Source organism: Rhinatrema bivittatum, chromosome 1 (assembly GCF_901001135.1).
Source record: "Rhinatrema bivittatum chromosome 1, aRhiBiv1.1, whole genome shotgun sequence".
Classification (NCBI taxonomy): Eukaryota; Metazoa; Chordata; class Amphibia; order Gymnophiona; family Rhinatrematidae; genus Rhinatrema; species Rhinatrema bivittatum.
Genome location: NC_042615.1, coordinates 44,194,928 through 44,213,432, shown reverse-complemented (window position 1 = coordinate 44,213,432; position 18,505 = coordinate 44,194,928). Strand labels below are relative to the sequence as shown.

The window sequence follows — 18,505 nt, the reverse complement described above, 5'->3', positions numbered from 1 at the left end:
TAAGTCAACTTAATTAATAGCAGGTAATGGACTTCTCCTCCAAGAACTATCCAATCCTTTTTTAAACCCAGCTACACTAACTGCACTAACCACATCCCCTGGCAACAAATTCCAAAGTTTAATTGTGCATTACGTGAAAAAGAGCTTTCTCCAATTAGTTTTAAATGTGGCACATGCTAACTTCATGGAGAGCCCCCTAGTCCTTCTATTATCCGAAAGAGTAAATAACCGATTCACATTTACCCGTTCTAGACCTCTCATGATTTTAAACACCTCTATCATATCCCCCCTCAGCTGTCTCTTCTCCAAGTCCTAACCTCTTTAGTCTTTCCTCATAGGGGAGCTGTTCCGTCCCCTTTATCATTTTGGTCACCCTTCTCTGTATCTTCTCCATCGCAACTATATCTTTTTTGAGCTGCGGCGACCAGAATTGTCCACAGTATTCAAGGTGTGGTCTCGCAATAGAACGTTATGATATTTTCTGTTTTATTCACCATTCCCTTTCTAATAATTCCCTTTCTAATAATTCTGTTGCGCTCGGGGGCATCTGAGATGCCAATTATATCAGCCTTTTAATCCAGTTCTGTACACTCTAACTGTCCCATCTTATTTTTTAGACTTCTAGCATTTGTATACAGGCATGTCAAAGTATGTTTTTTGTTTGTATTAGCAACCTGCTTATCAGTTAACAGGAGTAATTTGAAATCTTTCTGCTCTATCTGCTCTTTTCTTAAAGGCTCCTCATCTACTTTAGCATTTATTGCAACCTCTCTACTGGAATGCCCTAAATTCCCTGTTCTCTTAGTATCCTTCAAAAATACATCATTCCAAACCATGTGCTTCTGAGCGACTATCGGCTTTCCTCCATCATCTAGTTTAAAAGCTGCTCTATCTCCTTTTTAAACATTAGTGCCAGTAGCCTGGTGTCTCTCTGGTTCAGAGAGAACCCATCTTTTTGGAAAAGACCACCCCTTCCCCAAAATGATGCCCAGTCCCTAACAAACCTAAAATTCTCTTCCTTGCACCTGTTATATTCTAATCGCTGATCTGCCAGTTTTCTTGTTTATATTGTTATATTTAACCATATTATACCTTGTTAAATCTCGTTCTATACAATATCGTCATATATAACTCCCGGCTCTGCCAGTTTATCGTATTGCGTTTCTATGTTTTCTTCAAATGTATTGCGTTGTTCCAATTGTAAACCAGAGTGAAGGCACCTAGCTAAACTTCGGTATATAAAAACGATTAAATAAATAAAATAAAATAAGTATGCAGATATACTGCAGCCTTCCCAGTACCTGGATGGCTGCTCGAGGAACGTAGGGTGGCAGCAATGTAGGCCCAAAGTGAGTTGTTGTGACTTCCAAAGGCAACCACTGAGGACTCTGGAAAAGGTATGCAGATATACTACACTCTCTCCAGTGAGTAGCTGACTACTCAAAGAGTGCAGGGTGGAAGCAGCCCAGCCCAGATGGGATGTGGTAACTTCTGAAGTCAACCATCAAGGAAGACAGGAAAGGTATGAAAATGTACTACACCCCACTCCAGTACCACTGTTTCTCAGAAGCCTGGATTGGAGAAAGACTTTATATGATGTGAGTGAGGGACTGGTCTGGGGATTTTGGGTCACAGTTCCTAACTTTGTTATAGGGCTCTGGAAAGTCTATGTGTCCCTCTAACACAGGGGTCCTCTAATGTTTTAAGCAAAGGGCTACATACAACATTTTAAATCACTAAGAGGGCCAGTATGGAGGGTCCCCCTTAGAGTTTTGAGGAGTGTGGGGGGGGGGGGAGGGGGGGAGTAAGGTGTTTCACCTTGGAGTCTGGCCCTTGCAGTAATTTGATATAATGCAGAAGGATGGACATGAAGCCAGGATTTCCACAGAGCTCTGGAAGAAAGGGTCTCAGTAAAAATATTTTTTGCAAGTTGGCAACACTGTCACACCCTGGAAAACACTACCATCTGCCTCCCCTCTCCTCAGCAACTGGATGGTGAATGGCAGGTGGTGTTTGTGGCACAATTTCTCCCACTCACACACCCTCCATACATTCTTGTTCTCAATACTTCCCCCCTCTCTCAACCCTTTCCTCCATCCCCCTCTCTGTTTTCTTCTCTCTCCTACTCCACTCACTCACACTCTTTCTCTCCTCTTTCCCCTCCTCACTCCCTTTCCTTTCCTCTCCTTCTCACTCTCTTCTGTAACCCAGTAGTTACAATAAAGAAGGGGAAGGAAATAATTTTTTAAAATATATATAATACTTACCTGGGCTCCTGGAGAGGGGGAGTGCTGCTGTGGAATGGCAGTTGATTGGTGCCGTCATAGCCCATTCTGGAACCTAAGAGCTCTGGTACCTATCAGTGTACAGTATCCATGGTAACTCAAGTGCTTCATGCTAAACTGACAGAACAGTTGTGTCAGTTAGAATCCAGTAAGTGAGAGAGCAGAAGGTGTCATACCTGATCTCTATTCTGAGACTGCTCTAAGGTGCCCATAAAGCACAGAGAGGACAGGCACACGATTATATGAGAGAGACAGAATGAATGTGAGTGATTTAGTGAAAGCGTGTATAGAGACTTGAACCAAAGCTAAGGTTTAGGCTCAGGATAGGACATTTCTAAATGATGATTAACATGCATGAATAGATGTCAATCTTTATAGAATTCAGACCGAGTGAGAGAAAGTGTGAGTGAAACGTATCATATTCACTAAGCTCCCATTCTCACTAGGGTGAAACCGAGAAGTAACCCTGATTTAAATATATGACAGCTAAGGGTGAAAGGAACATATATTTTTCCCTGCAAAAGAACAAATAAATGTTAAATAAGGGAAACAACTCTCTGTGAAGGTAAAACACCTTTTTCAGAGATTAATTCCTTAGCCCAGATAAACAGAGCATTCAAATTGATTTCTGATGGTAACTGTGATCAGACATAACTATTTCTAAGATATGAATAATATATTAAACTAAGATGTAACAGCTTTGGGCTTTAAACTGAAAAGTTGACTTCATTTTGAAAGTAATCAGCATAGCTTTTCAGGTTAAATTTATGTCAGGAAGAAATATCTTATAGGATTATGGGATTTAAGATACCCCTCAGTATTACATTACAGTATGAAACTGAGAATGTTTCTTTAAGAAAATCCTTGAAGACACCGATGAGAGTTTACAATTGGCAGTGAAGAGAAATAGAATAAGGACTGAGCTTGAAATTGTGACTTACTGTCAGGCCGATTCAGTAAAAACGCAGGAGAGCAGACAAATGCCCGCTCTCCCGGTGCACGCACCGGCCACTCGCCGTTGCGTGCGATTCAGTATGTAAATTAGGTGGTGCGGTAGAAACGGGCAAAAGGAGGCACTAGGGATACTAGCGCGTCCCTAGCGCCTCCTTTTGACCTGGAGCGGCGGCTGTCAGCGGGTTTGAGAGCCGACGCTCAATTTTGCCGGCGTCGGTTCTCAAGCCCGCTGACAGCCACGGGCTCGAAAACCGGACGCCAGCAAAATTGAGCATCCGGTTTTCGGCCTGACAGCTACCGGCCCATTTAAAAAATGTTTTTCTTTTTTACTTTTTTTACTCTCCGGGACCTCCAACTTAATAGCGCCATGATATTAAGTCGGAGGGTGCACAGAAAAGCAGTTTTTACTGCTTTTCTGTGCACTTTCCCGGTGCCGGCAGAAACTAGTACCTACCTTTGGGTAGACGCTAATTTCTTAAAGTAAAATGTCCGGCTTGGCTGCACATTTTACTTTCTGTATCGCGTGGGCATACCTAATAGGGCCATCAATATGCATTTGCATGTTGAGGGCGCTATTAGGTGCCACGGGTTGGACACGCGGGTTGGACACGCGGGTTGGACACGTGTTTTCCGCCCCTTACTGAATAAGGGGTAAGGGAAAACGCGCATCCAAGAGCAGGCTACAGTACTGTATCGGCCTGTATGGTAGTAAGGTACAAATAACTTCAGCAGAAAGAAGATGGTGACAGAGAGATACTTACCATTATCCATTTCAGTGAGCAAAGTAAAGTGAATGAATGTGCATGTTTGTGACCAAGAGGGCAAGTGTGTGTGTTACGCGCCCCACCCGCGGCCGTCCCGCGCACGGACCTGCTCACCTTCACGGTTCCATAGTGGGTCCCGGGACGACCTTTTGCAGCAACAGTCACTGGGCCTTCCACCGCGCGCCAGGCCTCACGCCAAGGCTTGGCGTCCACGGCCATGTTAACCACGCCCATAAGCGTGCACGTGGACTGCCCGGACTCATGTAAGGCCAAGGGCGGGTCCTAGCTCCGCGCTGTACCCTGATTGATCCCTCGATATAAGGAAGTTCCTGTCTCTGCTTCCTTGCCTTGGCAATCGGGTCGGTTTGTTCTAAGATTGCCTCTGCGCTTGTACCTGTTCCTGCTTGTTCCTAGTCTCGTCCCAGGTTATTTACTCTTTATAATAATAGAAGGACTAGGGGGCATTCCCTGAAGTTAACAAGTAGCACATATAAAACAAACTGGAGAAAATTATTTTTCACTCAACGCACAATTAAGCTCCGGAATTTATTGCCAGAGGTTGTGGTTCAGGTAGCTAGTGTAGTTGGGTTTAAAAAACATTTGGATAAGTCTGTAAACTGCTATTAATCAATAGGGAATAGCCAATGCTTATTACTAGCATTCATAGCATGGGATCTACTTAATGCTTGGGTACTTGCCAAGTACTTGAGACGGATTGGTCACAGTTGGAGAGAGGATACTGGGCTTGAAGGACCCATGGTCTGACCCAGTATGGCATATCTTATGTTCTTATGTCTCTTCTTCTCCACCTTCTCACAAATACTCCTCCCTCCTCTACCCACTTCTCTTCTGTCTCCCACTCCTTTCCCTTAATTTGCTGAGGCTTCCTCTTATGCTGGCAGGAAGTGCAGACCCCACCAGCATTGCAGCTTTTGCCATGCAGGACTGGGGACTTTTTATATTGGTGAAGGTTGAAAACCCCACCTGCATTCAAAACCTGAATCAGCACCATGCGAGCAAAAAAAAAAACCAAACCAAAAGATAAACCTTGCTCTCCAGGCCTATTTAGCCACAGGTAGTGAAAGTTTGGCAGACTACAAAAGGTTGCTTTGCAGGCCAGATGTGGCTAGTGGACCGTAGTTTGGGGACCCCTGTCTGACAGGTATTTCTGCTCCCTGGGACTTTCTCTATGAAAATATTCAAGCAATTAAGACACTTGTTTCTGTTTTCCCATTAACCTACTAAGTGCAGCACAGTATTAGTATGTTTTGTGTATAAGATTCAGAATATTTGATAAACCCAAACTTTCTGCTGTGCAACATCCTTCTGGTGCGGTTAAATAAACCGTTTTGTTTTGGGGTTTGTTTTTTTTTTTAATTTGCTTGATTTATTATGTGCAGCAAGTACTGGGGTGGGGTCATGATTGGCTGCTGAAAAGGGCAGGAAGTGTGTGCAATGATAAGGCTGCTGAAAGGTGGGGTAGCCCTCACAGGCTCACTGCTTGCCGGAGGAATTATTGTGGCTTCTGCTGAGTTTGGGAGGTTTGGGGGTTTTTTAACCGTATTTAAAAACACAGCCAGGACCGAGGATGTATAAAACAACAGTTTCTTGTGCTTTGATGCTCTTTTCAGGTAAGTAAAAGTTGCTTCTGGCTTCTGTTTTTAATTATGGCAGATAATGGTGTATGTGGCAGACAGGGGGCCCTGCTTAGTGTGTTTAAAGTATTCAAGGCTACAATTAATCTCCATTAACAAGCCACATATTGACTTTAGAAAATACTTTTTTTTTTTTGCCAAAACTTGAATGTCTGCGTGCACCCCTACCGTGAAATTTGATTGAGTCAACAATAAAGCAAAACTGTCTTCCTTGCGTCCGTTACATACATAAAATAGATATACTCATTTTTGTTCAGGGATTGCTGTTAAAACATGTGTCTTGCACATGTTTTAACAGTTGCTAGCTATCGTATACAATGCAAACTGCTTTAAAGGGATTCATGCATGAGAAAATGCTTTTATCAGTGAAAAGAACATTTTAGAACAAAGTGATGCTAAAGGGGAATAGACGTAGGAGCGACCTAAGGAAATAATTCTTCATGGAGACACCTCCCAGGGAAGGTGGTGGAGGGAAGAACTGGACCATAATTCAGAGTCAGGCTGGGATCAGTGCAGACGGCCCTTGGGAGCCTGTGATGGGGGAGGTCTAAGATGGGGGTCATCTCTGTGGTACTGCATCAGGAATGGGCAGACTAGATAAGCCTTGCAGTCTTTCACTGCCATCGTTTTGTGTGTTCCTCTGCTGCTACGTTTTACGCCGGCGTTATAGTTGTAATGCTTTTCAATATGTCCGAAAAGCATTTATGCAATGTTCCTTCTCAGGTCTCATGTGTAAAAACTAGTGTGCAGTGTTCTTTGAAGCTTCATGCTATTTTCTTTTGCTTGTGCGTGCTAGATTTTCCTGCGCACGCTTGTTTCACATGATCTGTGGGCATGCACGCACACGTACACAGCTTAGGGGGGATCACTGGCAGCAGTTCCGTCCCTCCATTTGGAGGCATGCTCATTTTTGTTGACGTGGACTGTTCAGGTTCAGACTTCATGTAAAGGCACTGGGACATTCACCCTAGTGAAATTCAACAATACCTGAACAGTGAGAAATTGAAAAGCACTACAAAATCCACGTGCATATGTGTGTGTGTGACCATCTTGTTTGTAGTACATACTTACACAAAGAAGGTAATTTTGAAAGCCAGTTCCATGGTTAAAACCGTGCTTTAGCTACAGAAATGGGGTTTTCTAAACTTGCCCGACATGCATGCGGGTAAAGGTACATGCGTAGATCCACCATGGGCCTACTTTTACTCGTGGTAAGAGTTGGGGTGAATTTTCAAAAAGCACGCATGCCATTTTTCTCACGAGAAGCACCCGCACAAACGAACAGGCATGAATGCAAGTGGGTAGCTTTTCACCAGGGTGACACCAGGGAACACTCTGAAAATTAGTGGAAAGTCCGCAGGGGAACAGCATCCTCAGGCTTTGCACTCTGCATGGAGAGTTATAAAATTGCCTTCTTAACTGTGCTCCCGGCACAGGTACAAGTAGACGTACCCGAGTGATGGATTTCCCCATTCCAAGGTGATACCGATTAAACGGTTGTTTGCACGCATTTCTTGGGGACTGCATGAAGCTCTGTGGGATGACAGAAAGCGTTTGCATTTCTGCTTTCCCGTGCCCACGTACATAGTACTGTACCTGCCAACCTGTAACACTTTTACCGGAGAGTGAAAGTGTACAAGAGAATTTTCCTGTAAAATCAATGTGTGTGTGTGTGTGTGTATGGGGGAGCTTTCCTTTTCATTATTTTAGTTGGCGGCACCCTATGATTCTCAGCCCTGAAGAATGTTTAACTTAGTATGCTTGTGGTCAGTTTCGTGCTGGTGGGATTTCCCTGGGGACTTCCAGGAGTCCCTCGTCAACTTCTTTTATGGAACGATATGCTTTCTGAGCTGTGCGAACAGAACACAAATCAAGAGTACGTATTATTTTCCTTGTTCACAGAGGTTTCTTGTGATAGAGAGGAAATGGGAGGGGAGAGGTCCTTTGCCCTATTTTAAACTCTGAGCTAGATTCAATAAGGCATTTCCCCATTCAGAGACAAGCTTTTACAGTGGCTGAGGGGCTTGCAGGCCTGCCGGTACTTTACGCTCCCCCCAGGCCTGCAAGACAATTTTCATAGGGAAACTCCTCCTGGACTTTCCCTTTAAAAATCCACTGACTGGCCAGTGTCACCAAGAATCTTTTCTCTGCAAACTGCGCAGGTGCAAGGTACTACAGAGGGTAAAGTAGTCTAAAGCAGGCACAGAGCTTTCAAAATTAAATTCCTGACCTGCCTTAAACCCGAACCTTCCCTCAGAAGTGGGTGGAAAGGAAGATCAGTGATTTTCAAAGAGTTGTTTTGTTTTTTTTTTCTGCGGGTAAACACCTGTTAACCCATTGAAAATTGTCCCCTTCTGAGTCTTCTGAGTGATCAGGCCTTTTATATATCAGCCGCACAGTGGGGGGAAAGCGTGTGCCATGAGAGTGCCTGAATCAGGACAAATTTGATCTTTGACTGGAACATAAAGCCCTTCTCAGTATCTAAACAGTCGGTTTGAATCCGCCCCTATCATGCAAGGTGGTAGAACTTTTATTGCTGTACAGAGAGTAACTCCTTTTAGGGACTTTAAATATCTTTAAATGTTTGATGCCGGTTCACTTTGTAATCTTTCTGCTAAACTAGTCCAACATTGTTCTTGGCTTTTGCTGTGGCAAACTGCCGTAACACCATTGGTCACGAGGGGTGTCAGTGGCAGGAAGTGGCTGATTGGCCATGCTTATTAAACCCATGGCTCTGTAAGCTTTGCATTGTGTGGTGTTGTACTCTAACATCTGTATAATGCAATCCATGTGAATGCTGCTTAGAGATAACTAATCAAACCCCAGCGAGGTCTTCCTTGCCCTGAAAATCTTACCAAATGGGGGATTTACAATATCTAGGTAAAACGGCTCCCCTAATCTATATCTAAAACCTACGTATGAGTAAAAAGCTAAAATAACACAAGATTTTGGTATTAATCATTTTTCTCTAAAAAAAAAAAAAAATCTTTTGTTTTAGGATTTTTGAAGGGAAACTTTCTTGTGAAAAGCTAATAAGTGATGAAACATGTTGGTGAAAAAGTAAAATCCCAGCAGTATAGCGTACAAACTTCAGAGCTATTTACCCAGGTGAACAGTCAGATACCTAGGTAAAACGGCTTGGCTGAAAATTACCCCTCCTGTGTCTGGCTAAAAGATACACAGGTTTTCACATAATGGGCCAGATTTTCTAACCTATGCCCGGGCGTAGATTTGTGCGCGCAACCCGGCACGCACAAATGTACGCCCGATTTTATAACATGCGCGCGCAGGTGCGCGCATGTTATAAAATCCAGGGTTGGCGCACGCAAGGGGTGCACACTTGTGCACCTTGCGCGCGCCGAGCCCTAGGGGAGCCCCGATGGCTTTCCCCGTTCCCTCCTAGGCCGCTCCGAAATCGGAAAATCATCGTGAAATCTGAGCGGCCTCGGACGGAACTTTCCTTTCGCTTCCCCCACCTTCCCCTCCCTTCCCCTATCTAACCCGCCCCCCAGCCCTACCTAAATCCCCCCCCCCCCCCACCTTTATTATTTAAGTTGCGCCAGGCGTAAGTTGCGCGTGCCGGCCAAGTGCCAGCGGGCAATCCCCCGGCCTAGCGGGCCTTCGGAGGCCTCTGGCCCCGCTCCGCCCATGTCCCGCCCCTTTTTTCGAGCCCCGGAATACACGTGTGTCCTGGGGCTTGCGCTCGTCGCCGAGCCTATGCAAAATAGGTTCGGCATGTGCAGGAGGGGTTTAAAAGGGTTACGTGCGTATATTACACACGTAACCCTTTTAAAATCCGCCCCTGTGTGTGGTAACAAAAGCTGCAAAGCACATGCATTAAGAGCTGCTGTAAAGCTTGTGTGTTAAAAGTATCTGCAAAGCATGGGCACTAAAAGCAGCCATAAAGTTATAATGCGTGTGTGCTTTTGAAAATGACCCGCATGTGTGCTGTTTCTCTCCCCTGCATAAAGACGCACCCAGGGAACTTATCTTTTCAACCCAGCTACATGTACACATACTTTGCAACTGCTTTTGGTGCACTTTGCATCTGATTTTAGCACATGTGTTGCAGCTGCTTTTAAGTTATGTGCTTTACAGCTGCTTTTAGAGCATTCACTTTAAAGGTTTTCGCGCACACGCTTAGCATCTGCTTATAGTGTACATGCGTTACAGATACTTTTAGCTTACGTTTTCAGATGCTTTTAGTAAACACTTTACAGCTGCTTTATTGATGCTTTTGGCACACATGCTTTGCAGCTGCTGTTAGTGCACATGTTTTACCTTTTCTTTTAGCACATAAAGCACAGCTGCTTTCAGTGCACATGCTTTGCATGTGCCCTCATATATTGCAAATAACATGGGCAAATGCATAATTCCTTTGTGATCTGGGCTGGTCAGAGCCAGACCCCGATACTGCTCAAAAATAATCCGAAAATAGAATTAACGGAAAAAGTATGAAACCTCGGTGTAATAATTGACACGGAACTTAGCCTCAAACAACACATATCACTAAAAGTCAAAGAAGGTTACGCCAGACTTATGGTTCTCAGGAAATTAAAAACTTTACTAACATTAACAAACTTCAGAACAGTTTTACAAGCACTAATATTTGCTAGCACCGACTACTGTAATGCCCTTCCCTTTGAATTACCATACACAACAATAAGACCACTCCAAATACTGCAAACTTCTGCCGCAAGAATACTTACTGGTAAACGAAAAAATGATCACATTACTGAAACGCTAGCAGAACTACACTGGCTACCCATCGAATACAGAGTTCAATACAAAACACTTTGCACAATACATAAATTAATACATGACGAAAAAGCAGAATAGCTGAACACTGCATTACATGTTCATGTCCCACATAGAAACGTCAGATCTGCTAACAAAGCACTCCTAACCATCCCTTCAGTTAAAACAGCTAGACTGACCCAAGTTAGGGAACGGGCTCTATCCTTAGGTGGACCACTACTGTGGAACACCATGCCCTTAGAAATTAGACTACAGAGAGATTTTAAACTATTCAAAAAGAGTTTAAAAACCTGGCTTTTCAAGTCTTCAAATGGCACCTCCTATAGATAGTATTAATTTATACATAGAAACATAGAAGTGACGGCAGAAGACCAAACGGCCCATCCAGTCTGCCCAGCAAGCTTTCACACCTATTTGTTTTCATAATCTGTTACTCTGACCGCTGAGGTCAGGGCCCTTATTGGTAACTTTTTGGTTCCAATTCCCTTCCACCCCCACCCCCAGCTGTCCCTCTGAAGATTTTCTTCCCTTTCAAACACCACTTCATTTTCATTTGTTGGAGCATCTTCATTTTCCAGTGCTGAAAAGGCATTGTTTAATCATTGGGGAGAGAGGCCTATCACTTCTTCACAGGCCTTATTCTACCTGAGCCCACTGTAATCCATGTATTCCTGGGTTTCTGACTCCTCTGTTGGAGTGGGGTCAGATAAAATCCTGGATGCTTCACAGTACAAGAGAATGGGTGTTTGTTGTCATAGATCTTGTTTTACCAGAACCCACTGTCATTTGTTTATTCCTGAGTTTCTGAATTTTCTGTGGGTGTTGGAAGAGATTTTCTGACCATTGAAGTATAGTAGGGGTTGGATGGGTTGAAACTTAGATAATTCCTCTTTTAGATGAATCAGCAGGACTGGAGGAGTAGCCTAGTGTTAAGAGCAGCGGGTTATGAACCCGGCAAGCCAGGGTTCAGATCCCACTGCTGTTCCTTGTGATTTTGGGCAAGTCGTTTCACCTTCTCTTGCCTCAGGTACAAACTTAATGGTGAATTTTAAAAGCTCGGCGCGCACCAAAGCCGGGAGATCCATGCATCTCTTGGGCCACACAGATTTTAAAAAGCATGCAAGCATGCACATATCTCCTGGTACGCGCTCAAATCAAAAAGATAAAAAAGGTGCAGGGCGTGGTCTGGGCGGAACATGGGCATTCTGGGAAGTTGACCTAAAATATGCGCATGTTTACATGCACAAGCAAGCACCAAGGACCCCTACCGTATAAGTTTACTGTTGATGGCTTGTAAGTATTGAAACAAAAAAACAAGGCTAGTTAGCAGGGTTTTAAGGGATGGGGCTAAAAGAGTAAAAGGGAGGCAAATTAACTAGGAGGGTTAGGAAGTCCTATCTTTTTCCTAGGTGAACTGGGAACAGATTGGGGAACCTGTATTTGCATCGGCGTACATATCTAATAAAATCCCCCCACTTGCACAGTAGAGCTGCCATTTGCGCATACATTTGATGGTCCATATAAAATTGCATGCACATGTAGGGACGTACAGCCGATTTTATATCATGTGCACATATACACATGAATGTTATAAAATGGCTGTGTCCATTAGGGCGAGCCACATATGTACACACATGCAGCTGTTTAAAAGTTACCATCTTGAGATCACATGATACCTTGATCGGGTAGGACGTAACTTGGTTGGTTCTGATCTCCTTTTCCACAGCATCCATCTCCATCCTTAGTTTTGGGCCAATTTTTAACTGTCAAGCAGGCTATTGTGGCTCATATGGTTCTCCCAAACAGTAATAAAGGAATGTCAGCTAGACTGGTGAAGAAAGAAAAGGATAAAGAGAGAGAAAAATCTAGGCCGGGGAATGGCAAAATGGTGGATGTGCTGCAGCAGACAAAACTGTGGTGCTGCAGGAGCCGGTGATTACAAACATCAAAGCGGCAGCAATTGAAGCACTAGCCCATGAATTTAAAAAGTTAGTAGATAAGTTGGAAGAAGTTACCACTCGCATGTCCACATATGAAAAAAGATGTGGAGAGCTCGAGAAGCAAATGTCGACAATCAGGATGCTATCACAAAGAAAGAATGACAAAATATGAAGTATGAGAACCCAGGTCTCACAACAGGAAGAACAGCTTGAAGAGCTAGAAAATCACTTTCACCGTAATAATTTAAGATCCGTCGGATTACCTGAGTCCTTGAGTGACAAAGCATTGCTCCCATTTCTGGAGAGCTGGCTGGCGAGTGAGCTCAGCCTAACTTTGTCACGGGGGATCTCTTAGTATAGAACGGGCCCACCAATTAGGAGGCTGGAGAGACAATCTTAGAAAACCGAGAATGGTGATCGCAAAAAATCTTCGATTTTGCAGATAAAGTGAAAATTTTGCAAGCAATATGAGCTGGCAAAGCGCTGACTCACAACAATACAAAGATTCCGGTGTTTCAAGACTACTCGCTCAAATTATCTGCGCAGAGAAGAGAATTTGCGTCCGCATGTAAACATCTATATGCACTGGGGGATCAGATTTGCCTTAATGTATCTGGTGAAATTGAGGATTTCCCTTCCTGAAGGCGTGAAATAGTTTCATTCAGCAGTGGAGGCAGGGAAGCTGACCGACAAAATGGAGGCAGCCAAGATATCAGAGATCACATGAGCTTTAGCGACTTTAGCTAACCTTTGTCTAATCTAACTGATGAACATAAAGAAACAAGCAATGTGGGCATGCTGTGGATACAAGGGGAGTTCTACGTAAAATAAGTTTTGAAGTCTGGACAATGTTCCTGTGTCTGAGCAAAGGATAAGTAGTCCTTTACTTCTGGTTCTCATCGGCAGGTGCTGAAGTGTTTTCTCACTATTCATTGGTTTTGATAGAGAGTGCACTCTCCACTTTAATTGCCATGATGCTACTATGAAAGTCCAGCATCCAAAGTATGAAAATGTCTTTATGCTGGTTCTGAGTAATATTTCTCATTGTGGACGATTGATCAAGACACAAATCTAGACAGCACAGATCCACAGCGATTTATTGAAAACTCTTGAGGAATCTTTGTACCGGGAAAACAGAAATACTTTTGGGAAAAGGGAGGCCCAAGATAATTTCCACTTTGAGTTTAGTCCTAAAATGTCTCCTCTTCAGTTTTACCTTGTGTGGGATTTTTTTCTGGCACCATGAAGTACTGTTATGCATTTCTCTGGAGCTCCTATTATGCCTTCTTGGGAACAAAATATTCTATTCATAGCCGAATTGCTATGAAGGATTTGAAAGAGTAGCTGCAATGTGCCATTAATGTTTTGTTTGGTTTCTCAAGTGCTTGAACACAGTTGGCCAAAAAAGCCTTGCTGGTACGCAGGGATTTTCATTCAACCACACCTTGTGAATACAGGAATTACATCCTGTAATCGTTAAGTTTCTGCTACTGTTTACAAGAAAAATGGATGGGGGTGGATGCATGATGAAGAGGGAGGTTATGGAGATAATTGTGATCTGTATGTTTGCTTTGGTGGATGGGCAGGAATGGGAATGTAAGGGAGGAGGGCTAATGGAAATGGGTTGGTTAGATCTGTTAACAGTATGGGGTAGGAGAGAATCACTGGGCAAAGTTCTAAGACTTCCTTATGATGGGAGTAGGAAATGGATGAGGGCCTTAACCGGGGAGGCGCTTGTCTTTTTTGTCAAGTTCTTTCAATGTCAGATGTTCTTAAGGTTCCTTGATGACTAGATCTACTTTAAAGATAGTTTCCTGGAATGTACGTGGTATCCGTACACCAATTAAAAGAACAAAGATACAGCTTTAAAAAAATGTCTGCAGATATAGTATTTTTACAAAAGACACAGCTGAGTGATATCAAGCATCAAAAACTTAAGTGATGATGGGTGGGGCAAATTAGTTATGCTTCAACCAACATTAGAACAGCTAGTGTGGCAACACTGATTCATAAGAATTCTTCCTTGAAGATTGTGAAGGAAATCAATGATTCCCAAGAGCATTATGTTATTACTATGAGTAATGTGTACACCCCCAACAAGTATGATCATGCTTTTTTTTCACAAATTTGATACATAAACTGTTCCCTAAGATAGATGATTTTATTATTTGGCGGGGGGGGGATCTTAATCTGGTTGTAGATCCTTCTTTAGACAAATCTTAGTCACCTAGGGGGAAGGCTGATAATAGTCACAAGGAAATCTCTCTTCTGCAATCAGAATTAAATCTCATGGATACTTGGTGAGTAATTAATTCAATGGAGCGTAATTACTCCCATTTATCCAGAGCTCACTCTACATTCTCAAGAATAGATAATTTTCTAACTTCATTGAGCAACTTTACAAAGATTGAGGAGGCAGGTATTGGGGAGATCAAGATTTCTGATCATGCCTCAATATGGATAATGCTGAGTAACCTGGGAGGAAGGGTCACTAGTCTGAGCTAGAAATTTCCTTACTATTTAGCCACCAATACTTCTTTCCAAATATACATAAAATTGAAGTGGATAGAATATTCAGAAAATAATGTTGTTCACCAAGAGGAAGACCAGGTTTTGTTCTGGTGTGCAGCGAAAGCTGCACTCAGAAGAGATATTATATCTTTTCTCATAAAAAGACGCGAGATTTGAATAAACAAATCTTAGCTTTGGAATCCAGTTTGTGAAAGTTGAAGGCCAATTTGGCCACAACAAGTACTGCCGCTAATAGAGAAGTGTATTTCTTGGTGCAAATTGCATTGAACACCTTGCTACACCAGCGGGCAAGAAAAGAGCATATTATAAGTTTAAATTGTATCAGCACAGTAACAAAGCTGGGAAACAATGTCCAATCTGATTAAAACAGCTTCTGGGTCCCAAGTTATATCACACTTAAAAATGTGGGAAGGGAGAGTTTTGAATACTAATACAGATATATTGAAATCTTTTGAGGAATATTATACCAATTTGTACTCTTCTGAAGAATTCGATAGATTTAAGTATTCAAGAACTTTTACAGAATCTACACTTATGTTCGTTTAATGAATGTCAGTTGCAAAAGTTGAAGAGACTTATTAGCTGGGTTTAAAAAAAGGTTTGGATGAGTTCTTGGAGAAGTCTATTAATTGCTATTAATCAAGTTGACTTAAGGAAAAGCCACTATTATTATTGGCATTAGTAGCATGGGATCTACTTAATATTTGGGTACTTGCCAGGTACTTGTAACCTGGATTGGCCACTGTTGGAAACAAGTTGCTGGGCTTGATGGACCCTTGGTCTGACCCAGTATGGCAACTTCTTATGTTCTTAGCCCCGAGGAAATTTCATTTGGTATTCATGCGGCCAAATTGTTCAAAGCCCCTGGACTTGATGGTTTTTCTAGTCAGTTTTATAAGATCTTAATAGAACAAATAACACCTCTGCTTTGTTCCACATTTGTGGCTTTGATTACAAAGGGTCATTATCCTCCTCATGTGAACAAAGCAGTGATTTCAGTGATTCCTAAACCTGGACAGGATCCAGCTTTTCTATCTTCATTTCGACTAATATCTTTGCTAAAGTTTGACCAAAAGTTATTGGCTAAGATTATGGTGGACCAGTTAGCCTTGGTTCTACCAGATCTAATTGGTCCGGGGCTGGTAAGTTTTGTCAGTGATAGATATGCCACAGTGAAAGTGCATAAGTTACTAGCTGCTATCACCATGTGTGCAAAAGCCAACACTCCCTTCATGGTGGTTAGTTTTGATGCTGAGAAAACATTTCATAGGGTAGAATGGAATTACTTGTTTGAACTATTAACTCAGATGAAGCTGGAGGGTTTTTTCCTGGAAAGAGATAAGATTATTGTACATGGACCCGATGGCAGAAGTCATGGCTAATGGGAGCTGCTCATCTGTATTTCCCATTCGCAGAGAAATGCAACAGGGTTGTCCAATATCCCCATTGCTATTTCTTTTGGCACTACTAGTGGCCATACAAGAGTCATGGGTTGGAAGGTTCCACATGGGGATGGCCCTCTTTAATGCAGCATTTGCTGATGATCTACTGGTGTTTCGGTCTGAACCTGTTACTTCCCTTGCAAATTTATTACAAATAATTGATCATTTTGGGGTGTTCTCAGAATTTAAACTTAATAAAAATAAATCAGAAGTCATTGTATATCCAGACACTATTAGGTCAGACTGACGGAGGGTGTTTCCTCTGAAATGGGCTCTGAGCACTTTGGGCTTGAGCTGATTGTATCTGATTAATATATCTCCCTTACTTAAATTCACTAAAGATAAAATGAGAGTATGGCAATTGTTACAGTTGTCTCTGGTAGGCTGGGTCAACTGTGGCTGTACGTATTGCAGATTTTACCAATTCACTAACATAAAAAAAATAGTAACTCCTTGGATAAGTTATTATTGGAATTTATCTGGGCGGGTAAAAAACCTAGAATAGTGATTCAGAAATTGAAAAGGGATTGGAAGCAGGGAGGGCTTCTCCTTCTTGATATGGAGATGTATAATTTGGCAAGTCTATTAATGATAGTACGAGATTGGTTATATGATGATTCCATTTACACAGATATCGTACATATGACTGTGCATGTAAAACTACTCCACAAACCTCACGCCGAGTTACTAGTGCCACCTCTGTAGAGGCTCACTTTTTTGTGAGCCTCTACAGAGGTTTCCTCCCTCCCTCCCTCTCTCTTTTTCTTTTTTCGCTCTCTCTCTCAGCATGCACTATCAGGAAAATTAGCCTAACCATGACACTTTTTTTAATCATGGGCAATATTTTCGCTATATTTAGGGCAAAATGATGAATCCAGGTCTAAGATGGTAACTTTCAGTTTAAATATCTATATTAAAGATCTGAGTACAAACAACACAAAGCAAAACATCATGTCAGTAACTGTCTACATGCAGAAGAAAACAAAGACATCACTTAATAAAACCTAAAAAGCAAAAGAATGAAACTGCCAATATTCATCATGACAATTCACTGATTGTGTGTTTGCCATATTACAATTCAAAGATTAAATTTTCAGTTTTGTCCTTAATTTCACCCCTCCCCTCCATATTGGCTCCTGTTGTTCACAATGCTGGTATCTTCACAACTCGACCTGGATGGCTTAGCCTGGCCCAACCAGGCAAGCTTGTCATCAGGAACTCCAATATGGGAACTCCTGTCCTCCCACTCTCCCCAGCTCAACCCTTCAACCCAACTCTCCATCTCCCCAATTACTTACAGAATTTACAGGTCAGTATCTTCTGTATCAAGTAGCTGTATAGCATAACTTATATTGTCTATAGACTATTTAAAATAAAGCTCCTAGCTCTGCTAGGGAGAATCTGAATATATTTATCCCAGGCATACAGGAAATTCTTTTTATAGGTAAAGGACATAGATTCCATAAACATCATATCATACAATGCATTGCTCTTTTGCTAAAAAGACGGTGGATCATTCTTCCTCCAATGAGGCAAAATAGAACGCTTCCCCTGTACCAGAGCCTTCCACACCAAAAGTCTGTCTCCTGTCTGTTAGGTTGTAAGCCCTCTGGGGATAGTGAAATACTGACGGTACCTGATTGTAATCTGCTTTGAAGTGTTACAAAGCAGATATAAATAAAATTATGGGGAAGCTCTTTTTTCAGAGCAGATAGCTGAAAGCAAATTGGACAACCCTTAAGCCTCCAAATTGTATGCCTTGGGACATAAACACCACAACTGTTATACTGAATAAAAGACATTCTGCTCATAAGTGTCAGTGAGGATGACTTGTATTGTGTTCTCTTGTTTAATTTATGAGTTGTTAGACTGGTACTCCTACCATATATACTCCATATATACTTTTACCCCAAAAATCGATACTTAAAATCGCTGTCATCTTATCCACGGGTCAATCCACATTAATACCGGGACAGTAATTCAAGCTGCATGATTGAATCGTTCACTCGCTCTTCCTCTCAATCCCTTAACTAACCCGCTGCTATGAGGACAACGACGGCACTTGCAGTTGCTAAGTGGTGTTCCATTGAGGCATTCGGACAGCTTCTCCTCTGCACCCTCTCCCTATTCCTTAACTCGCTCACTACTATCAGAACAAAGACGGGACTTGAGGTT

General features: G+C 42.4%; 1 protein-coding gene across 1 annotated transcript in view; it reads left to right on the top strand.

The window, feature by feature from the left end:
* The first annotated feature begins 5,461 nt into the window (after window positions 1-5,461).
* The window catches only part of LOC115090581, an 85,161-nt gene continuing 72,117 nt past the window's right edge, over window positions 5,462-18,505 (top strand). Inside the window, exon 1 of the mRNA XM_029599908.1 lies at window positions 5,462-5,634. Within this exon, the coding sequence (XP_029455768.1) occupies window positions 5,592-5,634 (43 nt within the window). The 5' untranslated portion in view covers window positions 5,462-5,591. The remainder of the gene's footprint in view (window positions 5,635-18,505) is intronic.